Source organism: Excalfactoria chinensis, chromosome 1, assembly GCF_039878825.1.
Source record: "Excalfactoria chinensis isolate bCotChi1 chromosome 1, bCotChi1.hap2, whole genome shotgun sequence".
Taxonomy (NCBI): domain Eukaryota; kingdom Metazoa; phylum Chordata; class Aves; order Galliformes; family Phasianidae; genus Excalfactoria; species Excalfactoria chinensis.
The window spans coordinates 182422332-182445995 of record NC_092825.1 but is presented as its reverse complement, the minus strand read 5'-3'; the positions used below and the strand labels follow the sequence as shown (position 1 = coordinate 182445995).

Below are 23664 nucleotides of genomic sequence, written 5' to 3'. Positions count from 1 at the left end.
CGTTGCCCACCTCACAATGTACACACTGATGGAACCTTTCTTAGAGCTGATTTTGCATCAGTTGCCTCTGAAATATTCTTAATTTTCTCCTTTAGGTCATTTTTCCATCTATGGGTGGATATGGGAAGGTGCTGAGCCTGTGCCTGTCTTCCAAAGTTGTCTACGCCGTATTTTCAGGCTTCTACATTTCAGAAAGGTCCAAACCAGGACTGTAGCCTTCTCTATGAGAGATAAGGCTGGGAGATATGGTCTTTGTGGGGTTGGAAGTGGAACTCATGCTCTGAGCAAGCCTTGCCCCACACTGCTGATCCATGCACAGCAGAGTCCATGACAGCATCCATCATCCCTATGGGACTAACCTCAATCTCTTCAATGGGGAATGTTCTGCCCATGGAGGTGGTGGGGTCACCACCCTTGGAGGGGATCCTGAACTGTGAACACGTGACACTGATGGATGTGGTCAGTGGGCATGGTGGGATAGAACCATGGAATCACAGAATGGTTTGGGTTGGAAGGGACTTTGAGCATCACCCAGACCCAACCCCCTGCTGTAGGAAGGGACACCGTTAGCCCAGGTTGCTCACAGCCCCATCCAGCCTGGCCAGTTTCTCATCCAGCAACACCCCAAAATCCTTCTCCTCAGGGCTGCTATCAAGCCATTCTCTGCCCAATCTGAATCTGTGCTTGGGATGGGTTGGGAATCTTAGAGGTCTTTTCCAGCCTGAATGAATCACTCAGTGATTTCATGATGCTAAACTGTGTTGAACTCAAGGGTGTTTACGTGGAGGACAGCTCTGCGCAGAGCTGGCTGGAGGAGTGCTGGTTCTGACCTTTGCCATTTCCTAGGCAAGGCAATGCTTGGCCATGCTGTGTTCACGCATCGTTAGGCACTGGAAGATTTTTGTTCTTCTTGGAAAATGGCCTGGCAGCTTTTTGGGCTTCAGGATCTTCCTACTCTCGAAACTATTACAAGTATTCTTAAAATGAAGTTTAAACATTGAGAAAGCCGCCAAGGCTCTTCTGATTGAGCACTGAGCCGCGTAACAAAGAGATCCGGAGATGGGTGACAAAAAATGAGCAGAGAAAGAAAGTCTGCAGAGATTAGGAATGCTCTTCAGATGGGAGAGAGGGGAGGGGGACAAAAGGCTGAGTGGCACAAAGGAGACAGACCGGGCTTTCACTTCCCCTTTCACATCATGCAAATCCAAGGCAACAGACGATCGATTATTTGCAGTGCTTAATAATAAAATAAATCAGTAACCCGAGCCTTAATTAATCGGCAGAACTGCCTGCTGCAAAGGATTGCAGCCATAAAATACAGCCAGAATCAAAGCAAGGGGGAGGCTAAGTGTTTGTAATGAAAGAGAGAACACCCACAGCCCGGGCTGCTGGGACAAAGGTAGGAGAAATCAAAGCCTCCGTGGTTTTGTCCTTATGAAAGCCACAGACTAACAAAGTTTGGAGCAGCTTATTCCACAGCGGACAATGGCGAGGCCATTTCTGAAGGCTGATCCCATTTTTGGGGAGGAGAGCGCCGCTCTGGCAGCAGGGGATGCTCAACTCTCCCCACATTCCTCCCGGCCCCGCTGAGCCCACTGGGGAGGAAGTCCCCTCTGTCCCCATCCCATTCCCAAATACCAGTGACTTGGAGAACCTTCAGCACAACTCTCTGCTCCTGGACGTCCTTGGGGACATAATGGCCTCCAGGACACTTCCTTGTTGCCCTGTTTTTTCTCCATCCGATCTGTCACAGATACTCCTGTATTATTTTAGTTGTGGGTTCAAGCAGCTCATTTGCTCAGGAGAAGGAAGTTTATCCTTCAGTTTATCCTACCCAGGACATTACCAAAACACTTTCTCATATTGAGCAGGTCCCATTTCTCACCCTATTCCTGCTATTTAGCAATAATCTATGCTGAAAAAGCAATCCCACAAAGCATCATATTTAATGTCTTCCGTGAAGGCATCTTTACTGAACCAGAGCTATTTGAGAGTGCTCCTACATATCACTTTGGGTTCCTGTTTCTTGCGAGCAAAAAGGACAGGCAGGATCCATCCAAAGCTCTCCCCATTGGACAGACAAGACACCCCAGCAGTCTGTCCCCAAAGACAGATAGGACAAATGCCCAAATGCTTCTCTTTGTCCTCAGTGACTACTGGGGTTCATAGAATCACAGAATGATCTGAGTTGGAAAGGACCCCTTAAGGCCATCTGGTCCCACTCCCTGCAATGAACAGGGGCACCTACAGCTCCATCAGGTGCTTGGATGAGAGAAAAGGGAAAGAAAATGGAGGGGAGAAGAAGGAAGGGGAGGCGAGGGTAGGGTAGGGTAGGGTAGGGTAGGGTAGGGTAGGGTAGGGTAGGGTAGGGTAGGGTAGGGTAGGGTAGGGTAGGGAAGGGAAGGGTAAGGAAGGGAAGGGAAGGGAAGGGAAGGGAAGGGAAGGGAAGGGAAGGGAAGGGAAGGGAAGGGAAGGGAAGGGAAGGGAAGGGAAGGGAAGGGAAGGGAAGGGAAGGGAAGGGAAGGGAAGGGAAGGGAAGGGAAGGGAAGGGAAGGGAAGGGAAGGGAAGGGAAGGGAAGGGAAGGGAAGGGAAGGGAAGGGAAGGGGAGGAGAGGAGGCAACCTCCTTGAACTGCAGTCTTATACCCATGAAACATTTAGATGTTGTACTAAGGAACATGGTTTAATGGGAAAATATTGGTGGTACATCACCAATATGACAGGATGATCTTGGAAGTCTTTTCCAACCTTGGTGATTCTGCGAGTCTATCATTCTATGATTCAGTCTCAAGGAACAAGAAGCTATTCACTTTGCTCCACCGCTGCTTGCTATTTGTGTCTATAACGACTTATATTTGGGATCTGAGCAAACCCATGGCGACAACAAAGCCTCCAGTTTGACTTCTCACCACTCAGTGCAGTCACCTTCTGTTTTTCCAGACTTGTTTGGAAAGGTAAACACGCTGCATTTAGCCTGCTCTGCACACACTGCTGCCCTCCATACACTCGTGTTTTCACAATCTCCGGGCCAGTGTGTTCTATTTGGGGGTCTCAAAGGTCTTTGTGATTCTGTGATTTCCTGAATGGGAGCCTAAGAGAAGTCTTCAGCTCCAAAAAAGAATAACGTACATCACAGTCTCCAGCTTTGCAACCAAACGGATTAAAAAGCAAGTGGTTTATTCAGCAGGGCAGCTCAGGTATCCCTCATTAAGCAGAGCATCTCGTTAGCTTCTGCTGTAATTAAGATGAGGTTAATAGGTTTTTAGAGGCTTGAAGGCCTCACTGAACACGTCGAGCATCGCCTTCTCTCAACTGAGCTGTGGAGTGCAGTATTGGCTCCGTCGCACTCAGGGAAGTGTGTGTGCTTCACAGAGATCTCTACTATTAATGTATTGATTGTTTTCATGTTAAAAGGACCGTGGCATAATGAAATTAGTCCCAATTCCTAAACCACTTCAGTAAGCTTTTGATTAACCCAAATCCTCCTGGAGTTTTCATGGGCAGGTCTGCCAGGAGGTTGTGCAGATCCATGCAAAGGGGTCTTGTAAAGGTCCTTCCCAGCCTGAACCCTGTGATTTGGTGACACCCCTGGAGGTATTTCAGAGATCAGTGGATCCCAGGCTGGTTTTGGGCTAGAAAGGACCTTAAAGGCCACTCAATCCCAGCACTCCAAGGACAGGGACCCCAGATACACACAGCCCCATCCATGGTGATGGGCACCCACAGGGATGGGCATCCCCAGCTCTGGGTCTCACCACCCTTTAGGTAAAGAATTTCATCTTCACATCTGACCTAAATCTCCCCTCTTTTAGTTTAAAACCATTCCCCCTTGTCTTGTCGCTATCTGCCCTTGATGTGTGGACGTGACACTGAGGGACGTGGTGCAGTGATGGCACTCAGCAGGACAGGTTGGTGGCTGGGCTTGATGAGTCAAACAGCAATGAGGCTCTGGACACCAACCAAGAGAGAATAAATGGAATGGGAAATAGTCTGGGCAAATGGAGACATGCAAACTGCACTTGCAATGAGCAAGAATAAGGCAAAGAGAGAGATGATGGCATAGTTAAAGCGGTGGAGTGGGAATATTACTGTTGTATCAGCTCTCCAGATGGATGGGGGGGATTTTGTCAAGGTCAGGGATAGCATGGAGTTCCAGTGAAGAAGCTGGGCTAACCCAGATCAGCCTGTTACCTGTCAGCATGGCCAGCAGAGGGACTGGAAAAGAAGGCTGCAAAAGAGCATGCGGTCTGCAAAATGAAGATCTCTTTTGTCAGCTACAATGGAACAAAGCACAGCGTGTGGTGGAATGGGTGAAATCCCAGCTGGGATGGATAGATGGAGGAGACTGGCAGGAGACACATCTGGGTCATCAGGGTGAGGATGGAGCGGAATTTGTACCTGCAAATAAGGTTTCCCAGAGGCAGATGGGGAGTGGTGGAAAGGGGAACAAAGGACTGAGATGAGCTGAGCTTTCATAGAAAGCTGGGAGGGGGAAGATGATGAATATGTCCCCACAGCAGGAAACAGAACTGCTCGATTTAGGAAAGCCAAAGGAAAAAGAGATTTTAGAAGAGTGTGGCTGATATACCTTGGAATACCAATGTGGGATAGTAGTTGAGATTGGCTGGACAGAACTTGCTCCAGCTTTGGAAGAGCCAGATTAGGGTGATGTGAAGGGCAGGAGCTGGGCAAAAAACAGCAGGACAATAGGACACCAGGACAGACCAGCGTCTGCCAGCACCACAGGACAGAAAGGGAAAATGGTATGGGCAATAAAGACACCAAACAGGACACAGTTTGTGAAATTTCTCCATCTATTACATGAAAGGAAGGAATGATAAGCATGGGGAGGAGGGAAGTCATTTTACCTGGTGCGTAGCCAGGGCTACTGGTTGGATACATGTTTGGGTTGTAGGCTGGGGCAGCCGTGGGGTATCCCGTTGGGTAACCTGCAATGAGAAAAAGGGAGAAATGAGGTTTCCAACTGAGGTGAGAGAAAATAGGACAGCATCCATGGAAAGGAAGAAACCATCCGCGTGAGCCAACAGCATAGATGGGAGGTGAATATTCTCAGTTGGCCAGGACAAGGAAGGATGAGGAACGTGTTCCACAGATTTATGTGACATCATCAATATTTAACCTTTATTCCCCTTGAAAATCAGGACAATGACCAGAATGTAGGATACGGGCACATTCAACGTGCTCTGAAGAAAGCTACCAAGGAATTACATGCACTGAATGCAGCATTCATCTAAGAGAAACCAGAGGCACAGCTGTATTCTAAAGGTTTTCCTTGGCTGCAGTAGCTTCATGTGTCACTTACCAAACACTAAGTTAGGCAGTTAGCTAACCCTGAAGGGCATTAAGTGAATAATTCCCAATGCTTCCACTCAGTGCTTCCATCAACCGCAGCTTCTTGCTAAAGGACAAAAACATGCCAGCCCTTGTATTCACCCATCACTGCACAGCTGCCATCCTGAAGAGGGACCCCATTACTTGCCAAGCCACCTGGAAGGAACACGCGAGGCAGCTCAGACCATCTGAAGATGCCGTGTAACACGTGAGGTTTTAATGGGCACTTTAGAGGAGGTTACAGAGCATCTTCAATTTCCATCATCTTCAGTCGGATTGGTCAGAGGGAGTTCAGAAAGGAAAATCATCTGGGCTATGTGAAGGTTTGGTGAGCTGGAATCACAGGCACCTGAAGAGCCAGACTGCAAACCACCACCACGCACTGTGGACATGCATCCCCAGGGGGAGAAGACAAAACCAGCCAAACTGGAAGAGCCAAGGGGAAACAAGAGTTTATGGAGAGGACTGCACTCACTGGTGCCAAAACCAACTGGAATACCAAGGCAAAAACAGTACAGTCCCAACATGCAGCCGCACGTGGTTCAAGAATCATCCACCCATCCTCTTCTTTATTAGAAGTTCTTGGTTTCAATGCAAACCACAGATGACACTCTATATATCTCAGTCTCCTTGACTTTGCTCTGGCTTATTGCACTACTTCCCTTGGCTGAAAGTTTTACAAACCAATGGTGACACTCAGAACAGCTCCGTCCCTTTTCACCTGTTTCTGCATAAATCCCTCTGAGTGGGACTGAATGGGACACATTTACCTGCACTCCCTCCTACATCACTTGGCTTTCCATTCCATTCCATTCCATTCCATTCCATTCCATTCCATTCCATTCCATTCCATTCCATTCCATTCCATTCCATTCCATTCCACTCCAATCCATTCTGTTCTACTCAACTTCATGCCATTGCACTTCACTCTTCTCTACTCCACTCTGCTCTTCTTTACTCCACACCACTATTCTCCACTCCACTCTACTCTACTCTACTCAAACCTACTCCACTCTATCCTATTCCACTCTTCTCTATTCCACTCCACCCCACTCCACTCCACTCTATTCTACTCTACTCCATTCTACTCTTCTCTGCCCAAATCTTCTACGTTCTACTCTTACTCTTCTCTATTCTACTCCACTCTACTCAAACCTTCTCCATTCTACTCTGCTCTTCTCTATTCCACTCCATTCTACTCCACACGAATTTACTCCATTCCACTCTACTGTACTTTACTCTTTTCTACTCTTCCCTTTCCCACTTTCCTCTCCCTTCTGTTTTATTGTACTCCTTTTGCTGTGCCTCCCAGCACCACCGTTGCCCCTGGTTATCTCTACTGTTCCCTGGCCTTCACCCCCCAGCATTGCTGATCTATCGGCAGACAAAAAGAACCTCCGGCATCCTTCCTCACCAAGCTCAGCTGCTGCTGTCTGCTGGTGGCCAGCAACGATGGGAAAGAGGGAATGAGCAATCAGTTCACACCTCATCTCTTTTACTTTATTAAATAAGAGCCAGAATGAGTCTTTCCTCCCTTCTGAGCAGCCTCTCCTCCCCCCGGCACGCAGCCGACTGCTGCAGCAGTGCAGTGAAGTTCATTTGAATAAATCCTAATCCAACAATCGTGACCACTGTACTGGAATAAATGACGGCATGTTCTACCCTCTCATTTTCATCAGTGATATATTTGGCTTCTAAATCAGGTTAATTAAAAATTGCTGTGGTTAATGCTGGATAAGCAGCGGTGTAACGTTTCTCTTTTTAGAGGCTACATAAAGCTACGTTGTCGGTGTATTTGGGAATATATTGTCCTTCTGCAATCAAAAAGCTCCTCGGGAAGTTATCTGCAGATCCAGTGATTGCAAGCAGAGCCTTAATGACAAAGAACTTACATCAGCACCATGAGGGTTGATAAATGTGCTGCGGATGGTACCTGGATGATGGGCAACAGCCTCCTGGGGCACCAACTCTCTACTCCTTACTCGGTGGTTGATCCCCTAAACAAGTCCTGAAACCCAACAGAGGAACCCATGAACCCATGCTTTCAACCTGAGGTTTATACGTGAAAAACAAGCCTAAAATAAATCAGACCACCTTCCTTTAGGGCCCTGAGCAGGAAAGATGTGGTTTTGAGTCATCTTTTCCAGACACTCAACTACTCAAAGCCTGTACGGTTATTTCAGGCAGATGGAGACACCGTGAGTTCACTCGCCTTCTTTCTGTCTTCTGGGTTTTGCTTCTGCTCAGTAGGACGGTGCCCCATCTCCTGTGGGATCTTCTGTTGTTTTGAATGAAACCTATGGGCATTTCCAGATTTCAGCAGGGGAACTTCCACGGCATCAGATATGAAGAGACTCAACCAGCCCCACTCTATCTCCCACAACCTCTGCTAAGTGCTGACCTCCACCACGAACACTTTCCTCTTCCAAAGGGGTGGGAGAGGGGCAGGGAAACAAGTGAGAAGTGCTCCTCTTTCTGGATGTACTCAGAGATAAGAAAGAAGCACAACCATGTGGCTCGTTGGGTGAGGGGAAGTGAGTTTGGCTCAAAAATTGCTCCGTGTTTTTTATCTGCTTTTTGAGCTGTAAATGACTGATGTTTGTTGACTCCTCTCCATCCAGCCCCCAAATGGTCATAAACTGACCTCCTCAAAAAGCCAAAGCTGTAGCTGCTCCATCTGCCCCATGGCCAAACCAAGTCCCTGCCCCCTGCTGGCCTTATCTCTTCACCTTCAATCTGCAAAAACAATGGCAAGCAGGAAAAATCGCATCCCTCGTGTTGAGTTCTGAGCATCTCCATGGGGCGCTGAGGATGGAGATAGGAAAATGTCAAGGATGGAAAACATCCTTTGGTTTCTATTTGCAATGGGACCTCGGCTCTGCTGGAGCTCAGGGCCTTGCTGCAATAACAACGTGGAAGCAAAGAAAATCAGATGAGGACATGTTGAAAGACATTTATTGGATCCCTCGAAGACGAAATCAGGAGTTGTTTTCTTGCTTTATTTTAATTTAATACCATCTCCACAATCAATAGCAGTAAGAAACCCAGCGCTCATCCAGCGCTCTCCCAAAGGAGGATGCAGCCCTGCAGATCTGAGCAGCACGAACTGAACCGGTTTGAAAATGAAGATGCAATAACTGTGCAGAGCCCAGGGCAGCACCAGGCGTGTATTTTAAAGCAGTCTTTAATTTTTCATGCATTTCTGAATGTTTCTAAAGGATTACTGCCAGCTCTGCTCTATCCGCTTTGGGGCAATGATGCTTCTGATTCACCTTTTAGGCTGTAATCCCCAGCTACCCACTCCCAATGCTTAATGTGCACCCACCTTTAGGAGATGTACTCCGAAATGAATTCAGGAGATAAATTAAGAAAGTGTGGCCCAAAGAACCTTCAAATGATTTTAAACAACAGCTTTGTTTGGCCCAGGATCCTTCATGACTGCGCTCGGAGCACTCATAGCAAAGCAGTCTGCTTATATTTCCAGCTATATATTTTACTGCCTACGTGCAGTTGGGTTGTCTTCCCAGCATGGGTCACGTCAGCACGGTGTGTAAGAAATGTCTGGATGGGGTTTTTCACAGAATCATCGAATCTTTAAGGTTGCAAAGACCAATGGGATCATCCAGTCCAACCATCAACCCATGGCTGTGAGCTCTCCAGACCACGTCACCCAATGTGACACAGCCAACACCTCCTGGGATGGCGACTCCACCACCTCCCACCACCCTTTAAGACAAATCTTTCCCTCCTTTCTGCCTTTGGGATGGTTTATCCCTGACTGGAAGTGGTTTATCCCTGAAATCACACTACAGACCTTTACCTCACAGAATGGTTGAGGCTGGAAGGGACTCCTGGGTCCCTCTTGTCCAACCCCTGGTGACTCCATCTAGGCTTGACGAGGCCATACAAGTTACAGGATAGAAAATCAAGAAGCTCACACAAAATAAGGAGGCACTAAAGGCACTGAAAACTGGAGAAGACAAAACACTGAGGATACTTAAGAAATGACCTGACTACGTTATGCTGAATTGACCTGGCTGTCTCATACCAAAATCCTTCTGAAATGGATCTGGCTGCATCCATGCAGCCCATCCACTGCAGCATCACGCAGCGTACGGCTCTGTTTGCAGCTACAGATCAAAAGCAGAGCTGTCAGGAGCATCTGAGTAACAGAGCAGCCAGTGCAGCACTAAACCCGGCTCGTGCTGGGTCTCAGCAGGTCTTACATCTGCCTGAATCTCTTGGAAAAAAAGGGTGGAAATGCAGTTTGCTTCTCTTCAGCTTGGGAGCGCAGACAGCCAGGTCCCTGTTCCACTGATGACCAGCTGAATTAATTGTCGCTTAGAATGCTGATTTGCACAATGTGCCATTTAATTTCCCAAGAATGGATTCCGTTGGCTGTTATCTGATTATGGCTTCAATCGCTATGAGCAGCCCAAATTCATTTGCAAGACAAAATATTCCCCTCTGCTCTTTTCTCCTAGAAATCCTCAAGAAGTGATACAAGGCTCATGGCACTGCATTGCCCAAGGAGGCTGTGGATGCCCCATCCCTGCAGGCAATTCAAGGCCAGGCTGGATGTGGCTCTGGGCAGCCTGGGCTGCTGGTTGGTGACCCTGCACATAGCAGGGGGTTGGAGCTGGACGAGCAATCCTTACAGGGACAGATGATGAAGTCCCTTATCTAAGTGCAGGACTGAATAAACTACACTTCAACCCATTGAAGCACCATCATCAGGGCCCCACGCTGCTGTTCGGACACTTGCAGCACTGTCACAAGAGCCAATGAATGACCAAGGGATTAAATGACCACATAGTCAAGAAATAAGACAGCAAACTCTATGTTGGCTTCCTCATGCAGCTCCAAGTCCTGCAGCAACGCTCCTCAGTGCTGATTGCTGGTAGCAGTGACAGCAAAAAGAATTCAGCTAATTATGTGATGATTGAAAGTATCTGATAAGGGCATCTGTGAATTAATTCTGCACTGGGAATCACGTCTCTAGAGACAAAGTGCTACAGCATGTTGGCAATGATGAGCAGCAGAGACCTAAACAAAATTTGTTCTGCCATTCTATGAACTTCCCTGGCCTGAAAGGATGCCCCCAAACCCTATGTCTGATGAGACTGTTCAAATGCTCCTTAACTCCGGCAGCTTGGGGCTGCCAAAGGGTGGATGCAGGCCATGAGGGGCTGTAGGGCCATGAGAGCTTTAGGACTATGAGCACTGTAGGGCCATGAGGGGCTATAGGGCCATAAGAAGCTGTAGGGCCATGAGCGCTGTAGGGCCACAAGGATCTCTAGGGCCATGGAGCGCTGTAGTCCATCATGAGCCTCCCCTCAGCCTCTGCTCTGGGCCAAGCAAACCAAAAGATCTGAGCCACTCCTGACACATTTCACCCTTCAGGCCCTTCCCCATCCCTTCAGCTCTTCTTTGGATGCTCTTCAACAGCTTTATGTCCACCCAGCCACTACAGAAATGATCCAATGGCCGTATCCGACTGTCATGGCGTTTCAAGCTGTTATCATCCATCAGCAAGAACTCAAATTCAAAACGAAGGCCAAATTCAACACTGAAATATCAAGACTTGCCTCATCCCTTCCATGTCTTTTACCCCGAGGCTCAGTTTGGCTTCTTGTACTTTGAAAGGTGCATCCATTGTCCTGAAACCCCTCTTACAGCTCTAAACTCACAGTCCATAGTTTACGATCCTTCCAAACCAAACATAACTCCAGACGCATCTGCACCTCAGGGGGAAGGAGCAGGAGCCCAACTAAGCTGATTTCCATCCTATTTTATGCTTAACATTTTAAATTACAAGAATCTGAGTGACTCCTGCTTCGATGGCGCCCGCTCAGAAGGACGGCACAACCTTTTCCTTCAACACAGAATGGTTCTGCAGCTGAATGGATGAGCATCACAACATGCACGTGTCCCACGGTGCAGCGGTGAGCCCAGGCTGGGTTCACATGGCATGGATCATCCCACATTCATCGTGCAGCTCATCCCCTGTTCCCATCCCATCACTCACCGCCCCACCATAGAGCCACTCCAGCCCACTCACGATAAATGGATATAAAAATAGAGGGAAAGATGAAAGCAAAGGTGGGACTGTTCTGAAGAGCAAGTTAATGGATGGTTGAGAACCCAGCGCTTCTCAAGTCTCCGAGGATAATAAATACATTCACTCCCATGAAGAAGTGCCACCCCTTCAAGCCTCATCAGCCCAAGAGCAGAGCAGTCAAATAACGAACTCTACGCGCTCATCAGACAACTGTTTTAAGAAAGGTTAGCTCTAGCAGCTGATAATGTACACATTTTCCTGCAGACCTTTCACATTTTGTTCCTTTTCCAGCCAATGGGTCCCTTTATATATATACATATGTATAGGCAGCTACTTATTTCTCACTCGTTATTAATGGCCACGCAAAGACAATCTTCATGGGGACTGTAAAGGCACGCACGGCACTTCTGCTGGATATCAGTATAGACCAGCAGTCAGACTGTGTGCTCCAGTTGAAATTGGGTATGGGATACATTATCACAGGGCTGGAGAGCCGCATCTCACCCTCGTTATCGCAGAAGGCTGTCAATGATGCCATCTGATCCTATGAAAAATGGAAGACTTTTCATGAAATGCTGCATTTAAACATGGTAACTGATGATGACAGCTGCTCAAGGGCTGCCCTCGTGCTTTGGTGTTGTCTGCATCCCAAGGGCCACTCGGAGCAGTTTGCTCAGCATTAGTGATTTCATAAGGTCCAGTTTATCTTCAAGCTACTGAGTCAAACAAAGTAATTCCCACTTCCAGTCCCATTTCACATCCATCTCCGTTGGCTTCCCAGCCGTGCCCACCTATGCTGGTTGATGGCTGGACTTGATGATCTCAGAGCTCTTTTCCATTCTGAATGCTTCTATGATGCTAAGAATAGACAAAACAATAGCCAGAAACCTCCCAGGGCTCACAGCAGCCAACTGGGTTCAGGAAGCTTCCGTATGAGCAAAACTCATCTTGAAAACCAACAGCAACTGTCTGAAAATATCAGTAAGGCAGTTTGATGGTTGAAGTCACATTCTATAAATAAAGCACAGCGACAGAACTTGACAGACTGTCGATCAATATAACTTCTGGGCACGAGACATGTGTCATATCCCCTCCTTGTGTTTAGACAAGTCTCTATAGGAAAGAAAGGTTTGAGAACTGCTTAGGTCAGGCAGTATTAATGCTCCTTGCTGCTATTTACTCCATCCTCTAGATTCCCAGCATGCGGAAGGCAAATAGCATGGGATCACAGAATGGTTTGAGTTGGAAGGGACCCTTAAAGGCCACCTGTCCCATTCCTTGTAATGAACAGAGACCCCCAAAGCTCCATCAATGCTCAGAGCCCACCCAGCCTGACTACCAAGACCAGGACACAGCACATACGAGCGCTTGTACTGGACCAGACCAAAGGTCTGTCTTGTCCCTATCTTGCCTCTTACAGTGGCCCAAACTACATCTAAAATGCCTGGGGAGGAGATTAAGAAAGATGAAATGTTTGTGATTCCCTCCAGTGCTCCTGAAGCATCCAGATATCTGCAGCCTGGGAAGTTACTGCACTAGATATTGCATTTGTAACATCTACTTATTATTGTTCACAATTAATCATGTATTGTTACCCATTATTACTTGTCTCTTGGTGGAATTCTCTTCTATCATGTCTTCTCCTCTTCATGTCTTCTCTTGAACTACAGAAGCTTTCATTCAGCCTTGGGTGCACTGAACTACAAGGTGAAGGACAGCCTGCCTTCTGCAACTGTACAGATCCAGATCCAGAGTGACAAATTCAAGTCAGGTTGTGGTCAGAAAAGGGACTGTGTTGCCTTTCTTTTCCCTTTGAAAAACTTTGCTTCCCGTGAGTATTCAGAGCCACATCTGCTCCCTCCACCAGCAGAAAACGCCTTTTGCTCTTGCTTGCTTACAGACGTGACGTGGGTCATGCCAAGCAAGCTCGATCATGCATCTTTAATGGAATCGTTACTTCCGTGCTGAATGCTGAGTACGTATTTCTTTGTCTGAGTGTGTGTCTGTCTGCCCATGGCATCCCACCTCTGTTCGTGCCACACTGCTGGAGCCATCCCCATCCCACGATACCAGTCCGCCAGGACCAGGTGACCTTTAAGGGTCCTTTCCAACTCAAACCATTCTTTGATTCCATGACCCCATGGGACCTGGTCCATTGGCAGAGCCCAACGTAGCGGCCAGAAAGAGAAGCAGCAACCTTCATCCAAAATCTTACAAGGAACCTCCTTGGACAAGAGGGATGGGCAGACAGCCACCAATGTGGCCACACAATACTTGGAGCTTTTCTTACTCAAGTAACCTTCATTAATCAGCTCGGCTGGGACTGGTTTAGTGGTCATGGAGGGAATGGGTTGGAGTTGGATCTGAGAGGTCTTTCCCACCCTTAATGACTCTGTGACTCTGTGATTCTGCCTTCAGAGCAGTACTGCAGGCTGCCCAGTTGGCTTTGGGCATCATGACCCAAGGATGAAGGCAACAAGAAATGCCCAGTCATTGAGTTGCATTTAAGTCTCTCCTAATGCATGAGCAGTGTTGTGCTTCCTCTCTCTACTCTTCTGGCACTGGCATCACCCTCCTGATTTCATTGGATTTACACACTTACCCACGGTCTCTGGGGACAGCGGACTTGCTATTGCAATTAATTCTTCTAATAGGCAATTATAACGTTATGGAAACAAAATGGGCAGGATCTTCAGGTTTATAGGATCACAGAACCATAGAATATCACCAGCTGGAAGGAACTCACAAGGGTCAGCCTTTCCCTCACCCCCACCTCACGCCCCTTCCCCTGAGGATGGCTCCCATCTCTGTGCACGGATAGAAGTGAAAATACTTTGAGTTTGCAAGAAGAGGCCAAGCATGAGCTGAACTCCAGTTTAGGGTTCGCCATGACCTTCATGTAGATATTCCATTTTTAAGTTGTAATTAAAACCCCCATATGGTATTTTGGACATTTGGACGTGGCCCAACTCAGCCAAGTGCTCTCAGATAGGTCAGCTCTCCACGACCACATCAGCAGCAGATGGAGCGCACGCGGAACATTAGCAAAACCAGTTTTTGGGTGTTAAAAGGCATAAATGGGTCTCTCGCGTGTATTGGGGCCAGGAGACGAGACTGAAATCGTGCTGGAGGGGAGCACAGAATACATAACATTTCAACTGGCAAAGCTCCACTGCAGTGTTGAGAAAACGAGGTCCTGCAACAACAGAACTGTACGGATTTCATCCTCCACCAGGAGACCTCCATCAGAACCCACAGCCCGGGGAGAACAGCCCAGGGACGTGTTAGCAAAGTGCCATTTCCACTGCCTTGCCATGAAACAATGATTTCTCTGACGGCCCGACTTGGAAAACCAATTACAGCTAATTAAGTAGATTACATTTTACGGTTGAGGTGCGCTCTCTTTGTTTGCAATGAGACAGATTTGTGGCAGCTCCGTTTCTGTTTGTTTCTGACACGTTGAGGCAGTCAGGCTTGTTTGGAATATCCCAAACCTGGCGTGGTGTCACTCAGCTGCAACATCTCATGCAGATCAATGGGCAACTGCAGGAACGTTGGATGGATGGCAATGGTAGAGATGCATCTCTGGAGGAGCATCCCCTCCATCACAGCACACCTACAAGATGCAAGGCACAAGTTGGGCTGGGAGAAGCCACCAAACAGAGGTCCTAAGGGCTCAGGGATCAGCCCAGTGCTTGTTTGCTTGGCTGAAATCAGGAGACTGCAGCCCTCAGACCTTCACGTGTGGCACTGAAGATGCACAAAGTAGTGAGGGAGCTCCAGTGGGTTGTTGGTGTGGGAGATGGAGGGTAGGAGTAAAGATGAAGCGCAAAGCACTTCTTAAGGGATTTCTCAGCTGGAGATGGCAGGGAGGAGGTGCAGCACTTCCCAATGCATGCCTGGGACCTCATCAGCAGGCCTAGAATCACAGAGTCCTAGAATAGCCTGGGTTGCAAAGGCCCACAGTGCTCATCCAGCTCCAACCCCCTGCTATGTGCAGGGTCACCAACCAGCAGCCCAGGCTGCCCAGAGCCACATCCAGCCTGGCCTTGAATGCCTGCAGGGATGGGGCATCCACAGCCTCCTTGGGCAACCTGTTCCAGTGCGTCACCACCCTCTGGGGGAAAAACTTCCTCCTCAGATCCAACCTAAACCTGCCCTGTCTCACTTTAAAGCCATTCCCCCTTGTCCTATCACTGCCCACCCTCACAAACAGCCGTTCCCCCTCCTGTTTATACTCTCCCTTCCAGTACTGGATGCCCACAATGAGGTCTCCCAGGAAGGGACCTTAAAGCCCTTCAGCCCCACCTCACCCCACTCCTCCATGAGGTCATTTTTCCCAAGGATCCTCACTGTCCCTGCAACCCAGAGGCTGCCCCTTCAACCTCTGCTTTGTCCTTAGCGTATCTAAGATGACCTTCGTGGTCTATTCCAACCTTGAGGATTCTACGCTAGTGGGAGGGAGAATACACAGCACACACTTTGCTTTTAATACGGCTGTTTTCAAAGCTATCTGCAAAGAAGACATGGCATAAAATACAAGGTGACCCTTCCTTGTTTCTCAACTGCCTTTATGGGTTCACACACCGTGCTTCTCCTGGCTTTCATGGGGTTCTATGGTGATGCACGATGTTGGATGCAGGGTCCCAGAGTGCAGGAGCTGCTACATGAAGCAGATTAGCTGGCTTGCAATGATAAGGATGGAGTGGGGCTGAAATGTGGCAATGGGCAGTGAGGCTGCTGGTGGGGCAAGAGGAGATAGGGCATGAGGGTCATCAAGGTGATGTCCCAGCAGGACCAACACGGCATGGTGGGCATGGCTTGATGGTTGGACTGGATGGTCTTAGTGGTCTCTTCCAACCTTAATGATTCTAGCACAGGATGCAGGAGGTCTGGCTCTGCTGGTGGCCATCCCCTGGTTTGGAACCATTCTTGCTTGATGTACTTTCAGAGGGATGAGCAGCAGAGGCAATATTTAGAGCTGGTGTTCATTAGCAAAGCTAATGAGTGAGAGGCACTATGGTTGGTGACATCTTGGATGTGCTTGATGACACGTTGGACGTGCTTGATGACATCCTGGATGTGCTTGGTGACCCCTTCCTTTTGGGTTCTGCAGGCTACAGCTCGGTCAAACAACGTCGGGATCCTGGGCAGCCAGTGCTCGTGCAGCCTGGTTCAATGCTAATGAACTTCTGTAGATTTACAAGTGCAAAATCAATGCGTTGCAATTAATTCACACTGGGTCACCATCTCCCTGCAATATCTCCTTGCAGCGAGCAATGGTTGGGAAAACTGGATAATAGCTTCATTTTCTAGGTGGAACACAAATACGCTGCCCCTGTCTCCTCATAGCAGCTATGAGTCCAATCCAAGCTTTCGTCCCCAGATCAAAGGAGACATTAAAGCACTGAGCAAAGCCCTGAGATCCAAAACGCAGTGGATGTTAGCAGGAGCCCTTGGAATTCAAAATGGACATTGAGGATCCATCTGGAGATTCCCAGCACCGTCCCTGTACTGGAAAACATCTAAGAGAACCGTTATCAGTGTCTACATGAGCTCATCCATGGGACGGCCAAAAAAAAATATGTTCTTTTTGGTGTAAAAATGAGAATTCTCAAACTTGAAATGGTATTTTTCTCTCTACTCCAAGTTTAAAGTTAAGGAAATGGTGAAACTTATTCATCCACCCGGGGATTCAGTGAACATAAAGGATGCCGGGGACTCTGAGAATGGTTTTCAAAACTAAAATGATCAACAGCAAAGAAATTCAGAACAGAGTCCCTTCTAGAATCATTGGGAACTTCATCAAGCAGCTTTTTGGCTGGAAAAGCAATAATGCTATAAATCCCAGGATGGTTTAAGAGGAAACTCGGTGTAAATGCCATCTTTGTTACTATTAGATCAATGTCAACCGGGTCATTCATCCCACAGCAGAACAAGCCATAGGGAGATGCCTTGCTAAAAATCAGACATAGCAGCTGTGTTTGGCCCCATCTCCCTCTGACCTGTGGCTTCCAACAATGTCATTTTGGAAATCACGCTGGTGTTGGCTCATTGCTACACTTAGGAAGGCTTAGATTGGACATTAGGGAGGAATGCTTCATGGACAGGCAGTGAAATGGGATGACAAGGGAGTGGGAAGGTCAACGTCCCTGGAGGTGTTCAGTAACCATGGAGATGCGGCACTGAGGGATGTGAATCCATCACTGTCTGCACCCCCTCAACTTGTTGATGTTGTATTCCCCTTGTTGTCTGCAGCCTTGAAATGGAGCAAGGGAAACAATGAGGTGTAAAGAGCCATCTATCTGCCAGTTTGATGCACACCTTTGTGTGGATTTATGCATTTCTGGCATTGCTAAACTACTTCCCTCCAATGACCAACCCAGTGCTCTTGGCATCTTCAGGGCAACTCCAGCACTTCTGTCTGGGTACAGCAGGAGGGACTGCCTGGCTTTGGCTGCCCAAGAGCCTTTGGGAGCTGTAAGGTCAAAACCTGTGTGCAAATCGTCCTTCACACCCTGGCTGTGAAATGCAAAGTCCACCCTGTAACGTGGCTCCAAGGCAAGGATGCTCGTAAAGATCCATGAAGCCCATCCAGCCCATCCAGCTCCACTGGCTGACTCGCAAATGTCAAGGAGAAGCAAAGACCCACGGCCGGTTTGTCACTGTCACAGCTCTGGTTGAGTGAGTTTTAACGCTTCCCCCGAGCGACCTCCTGCCAAAGTACAATGAAATAAGCAGGAAGACAATCATCTCTTTATGCAGGAGATTTTTCTCCCTTTCAAAAATAGACTAAACGCGTAATACCTTAAGAGTTTTAATCTAAAATAGATTTCCGAAGGGCTCCATCAGTCACAATTAAAGATGCTTTTAATGACCCGAAAATCGGAAGCAAAGCTTTATAGCAGAATATCTGGTGCAAAAAGGAGATTTTTGTTCCAATTAACCTAAATTATGGAGCCATGGAACGGCACAGCACAACCTCACCAGGCACACGAACAGCCTTTGGGTGCACACTGGCTCTACTTAATGTCAGAAACATAACAGAATGAAAATTATCGTGTACATGACCATGTGTTACATGTTCACATTTCAGAGACTACTTACATATGTCCTCTAAAGTAAATCAAAGGGTTCCATAATTACAGAATAATACCAGAGGTGCTTTGTCATGTCATGGGCTACAAGAGATCCAGGATGAGTTCAGTGTGTAAACTCCAACAGCATAAAAAATAGAGAACAAGAAGATGTGTGTGAGAAGAGCTGTGGGGAACTTCTCTGTCTTGATGACCAAGGACAACAGCCCAACCCCAAGAAGACACATCCACACGTTTACATATTGCAGTAATACACGGATCTGTATTTCTTTGTCACTTTCAAGCTCACCATTTCCATGACTCTATCCTTGCCTTTCCTCCTCCTCAGCTCCTAAACTTTTATCTTGGATAACTTAACACCCATGTGCAAATGGAAATACCAGCTCTGTGCCTCACCAGTCCACAACTTGTCCACAGGATGCCCTGCATGAACCCAAATGGTTGGGTCCTGGCAGATAGAATCCTCACACTGTACCCAAACCTCCAAATCCTCATTGCTCAGCACCATTGAACACCTCGTGCTGCCATTGCCACAATGAGCCCTTTTGCACCAGTTTGACCATCGCAGCCTCCTCCTGCTTCCATCCATTCCTCATGCTGCCATGATGCTCGCTTCCTTAGCTCATCAGCAAAGATCAAGGCACATCTCTCAGCACACACAACTATTAATAGGCACGTATCCCTCCCTGCAAATTCAGCACCCTTCAGAGCCACTCCTCACCCCCCAAAACATAGAATCCTAGAATGGCCTGGGTTGCAAAGGCCCACAGTGCTCATCCAGCTCCAACCCCCTGCTGTGTGCAGGGTCACCAACCAGCAGCCCAGGCTGCCCAGAGCCACATCCAGCCTGGCCTTGAATGCCTGCAGGGATGGGGCATCCACAGCCTCCCTGCTCATCACACATCACTCTCTCCATCTGCCCAAATGCCGCAACGTTGACCTGCAAACACTAAAGACCTTCCTGCCCCGCATCTTGAAAAGGAAAGGACTTGGTGAGAAACAATTTGAGGTCAGGGCATCCCCCTTCTCAGCTCACAGAAAGTGCAGAGGTGACAATCCTCCCCCTCTCGATTCTTGTGCGCAAATCTTAATTGCTTTTCTGACACCTACAGAATGCAATCTTCTTTCCGTGTTGTCGCTAGGATTAGGGCCGTACGAAGGTAAAGCTATGTTTGATTAATATGGAAATCAGAAATTACTTTCAGGAGAAAACTGGGGGCTGCTCCTAATACTGCTTTATCTTTGGGGAATTGTGAATCCAAAGAGCAACAAGAGAGGGCTTGCAGCTCATCGCGTCTTCCAACCAGGGGAGAATAAAGAATCACAGAATCCTCAACGTATGTGAAAATATTCTACTCCAATGGAAAAAAGGAGATTTAAGAACCGTTTGGATGTGGTGCTCAGGGACATGATTTGGATGTGGTGCTCAGGGACATGATTTAGAGGAGGGCGGTTAGGTAGGGTAGTATGGGTAGGTTGTGGTTGGACTTGATGATCACTTGATGATCTTTAAGGTCTTTTCCAACCTGGGCGATTTTATGTCCTCTATGTCATTTCATGTTTTGTACCACCTCCTTGGCAGCCTCCATCCATGTGAATTTACCTCAATACAGAATTACACAGACCCTCCCCATTCCCAGCCATGGGGTGAGCAAGAATGCATGGAGATGGCACGTGAGCTCCAGCCCAGCCTTCCTGACACGAGCCAGTGATTCAGAATGAATAAGACACCACCAGGCAAGCCTCCACATGGGAAACAGTACTCAATTTCCCTCTGAAGTACTTGGGAAGCCCTAATCTGCCAGCACTGTAGGTGCACACTGAATAATAGGCAGCCTGCGGAACAGGAACCATATATTCTCCTGTGTTTTTTGAACGCTACCATCGGGTGCATGAGATGAATGGGATCTTCAAATGGAACTGTAGTGCCTGAGCTACCGCTGGAAACAGGCATTAACCACAGAGGAGTGAAATGGAGACAACTGCCTTTGCTCTTGAAAGCCCTCCCGTGCTTTCAAACAGATACAGGAACCCGAAGGTTCCATGAGGACCAGGACGCCCTCCAGGACTAGTTGGACCAAGTTGTTGTGCTTTAAAAGGATGAGAGGTGGAAGCTGTTTAACACCACGACATGACATGGAGCACAAAGCCTGGTAGGTAGCATGAACGTTGATTTTAGCATGGGGAAAGGCTGCAGCGGTGCTTGCAGAAATCAAGAGGTTTGGCTGGATGTGCCTGGGTTCAAAAGCATACATTGACATCCCCGCGTTCAGAAGGTGTCTGGTCATACAGCAGTGGCGTGCATTTGGTCTGTGAGCCAACACAAGCCATTCTATGGTTCTATGAAGGGAAAAGTAATTTCCTCCCTGTGTTACTGAGTTAAACGCGGCTGTTAACTTCCCTGGGGTGTTAAGGTGACTTTGCTGCCCTTCTGCTGACCGCTCACAGCGCCTTTGTAAAGCATGGAGACAGAAAACCTTCAGCTCTGCGGGCAAATTCCTGCAGATCATGTGCTCCAGCAGCACGGGGACACTCGGTACATTCACACTGACAGTGATGAAATGCACCTGAATGCACAGAGCTCGGGACTATTACTGCAGAACAGCCTTCAGAGCACCGAGGGAAGGAAAAAACCTTCACTACCTTTGGAAAGATGAACAATACTCCTCATTGTCAGTGCTTCGTTTAGTATCTCGCTCACCCAAGCCCAATTATAGCCAGAAAAGGTAACTGGGGAATCATAGAATGGCCTGGGTTGCAAAGGCCCACAGTACTCACCCAGCTCCAACCCCCTGCTGTGTGCAGGGTCACCAACCAGCAGCCCAGGCTGCCCAGAGCCACATCCAGCCTGGCCTTGAATGCCTGCAGGGATGGGGCATCCACAGCCTCCTTGGGCAACCTGTTCCAGTGCGTCACCACCCTCTGCGTGAAAAACTTCCTCCTAAGATCCAACCTAAACCTCCCCTGTCTCACTTTAAAGCCATTCCCCCTTGTCCTATCACTGCCCACTGTCACCCTCATAAAGAGATCCCAAATGAGCGGAGTGATGGCACCGAGGGCAGGGAAAACACCCCAGGAAAGCCAATGTAGATGGCTATGAAGAAACATCACCATCACACATCTATCAACCTCCCCACTCCTCACCCCTCACACCCCTGGCTCTGAGGGCTGCACTGCACACACTTTTACACCAAACACTTTGCATCCCACCGAGGTAAAGATGCAGACCGTAATTATTTCCTATGAAAGCAGCTCCTTTTACCTCCACTCAACAGAAAACTCACCTTAATTTTGGCAGTGTCAAAAGCCTGGAGGGTGGGGAAAAAACAACCCACAAGCCTAGAAAAAGCTGCTAGCAGCTGAGTGCAAGAATAGAACCATAGCAGGGCTCTGCTGAGGACAGCACTCGAAAGAAGCAGCTCCTCTGTGCCTGCATTGGAAGCCCGGTGCCATTGCCTCACGCTGCTCCATACAACTCGGCTGCTTTTTGACCTCCAAGAGCTTTGAAGCTTCTCTGTAATCCAGCTGCGATGAGATTTCATATTCCTTGATGAAACATCTGAAGCCGCTGCTGGGTTTGCTGGAGGATCCTTTCACATGTCCGTGTGCGAGGCAGAAGCTCTTCCTTTGCTTTCCCTTTTTGTTTTGAAGATGAAGGGCACCCAGCGGATGCAGGCAGAGGCCACGCGAGGGTCGCGGTAATTGTTGGGCAAAAAGCAGAAAGGATTTGACAACAAAGGCAATTTCTTCCTCCATCTTGAGATATCAGACTTTGTGCTTTGGAAAGGGAATCTCCATCTTAAATCCCCAAAGCTCACATGATGTCTAACACAGATGTGGCTCCCTCTGTCCAAACGATTCAGCTCAGCATCCCATCAGGGATATCATGGACAACCCCCCTCACCAGATGAAGACCTCCAACTCGACACATGAGAGCCTTTCCCATTACTCCTGCACCTGTAACATCATCCCTGCCTTCAGCTGTGACCCCTATATTCTCCCCAGGCCACTGGACCCTTCTTATGCTTCTTTTCCCTCAGCTTGGCCAGCAGGCCCTTGCTCAGCCACGCTGGTTTCCTGCATCCTCTGCCCAATTTCTTATTCTGGGGGATGGATCATAACCTCTTCAACCATCTCCTCCAATTGCTGAGTGCCCCTTGCACTTCTCCTTGACAACTAGATTTGATTCACAGGTTGCCAGTGACAGAACCCATGACGATCAGTCTGCACTTGGATCATGGAAACCCAATGGCCATGGGAACCCTATGACCATGGGAACCTAATGGCCATGGGAACCCAATGGCCATAGGAATCCTATGACCATGGGAACCCAATGGCCATGGGAACCCTATGACCATGGGAACCCAATGGCCATGGGAACCCTATGACCATGGGAACCCAATGGCCATGGGAACCCTATGACCATGGGAACCCAATGGCCATAGGAACCCTATGACCATGGGAACCTAATGGCCATGGGAATCCTATGACCATGGGAACCCAATGGCCATAGGAACCCTATGACCATGGGAACCCAATGGCCATGGGAACCCTATGACCATGGGAACCCAATGGCCATGGGAACCCAATGGCAACCCAGCAATGACTGGAATTTTGCCTGTAAGAACAGAACACGTTATGTTGGGTCATTTGTGCAAACCCAAATGTGGGTTTGCTTTGGCTTCTCCTAAACCCAAAACTTAACAACAGCAGCAACAAACAGCGACTCATCCAGAAGTACAGTCAGTAAGAGTGAACGCTGGGTTGCAAGCAGAGAACATGTGTAATTCCATGCTTACTACAGGTCTTGGGGCTCAGGATATCCCTACAAGTCCAACAGCACCAAGCTGGGAGGGGTGAAGAGCACAGCAGATCAGTCAGCAGTTGCATGCATAACCTGCAGTGCAACCTGAGCCCAGCATCCACCCCTCGCCTGCTCCCCATGACACCCTCATCCCAGCAAGGCCTTTTCCAGCACAAAACAGCATTTTTATCCTTTTTCCTGGTCTGTGTTGACCTCAAACCACAGCAGCAAAACCAATAACCCATCAAGCTTAGCAGCATCCAGAAGGAAGCACCCCTGAGATCCATTCGCGTGCACACAGGAACTGACTGGCTGCTCCCGCCCAGGAGGAAGGCAGGGTCATAATATCAT

At 48.3% G+C, this 23664-nt stretch overlaps 1 protein-coding gene across 3 annotated transcripts in view; it reads right to left on the bottom strand.

The window, feature by feature from the left end:
• Window positions 1-23664, bottom strand: part of FAM168A (family with sequence similarity 168 member A) — a 117524-nt gene that overhangs the window by 13785 nt on the left and 80075 nt on the right. For all 3 annotated transcript variants that reach the window (XM_072327028.1, XM_072327029.1, XM_072327030.1), the window contains one exon: window positions 4868-4948. In XM_072327028.1, coding sequence (XP_072183129.1) covers window positions 4868-4948 — 81 coding nt within the window. The remainder of the gene's footprint in view (window positions 1-4867; window positions 4949-23664) is intronic.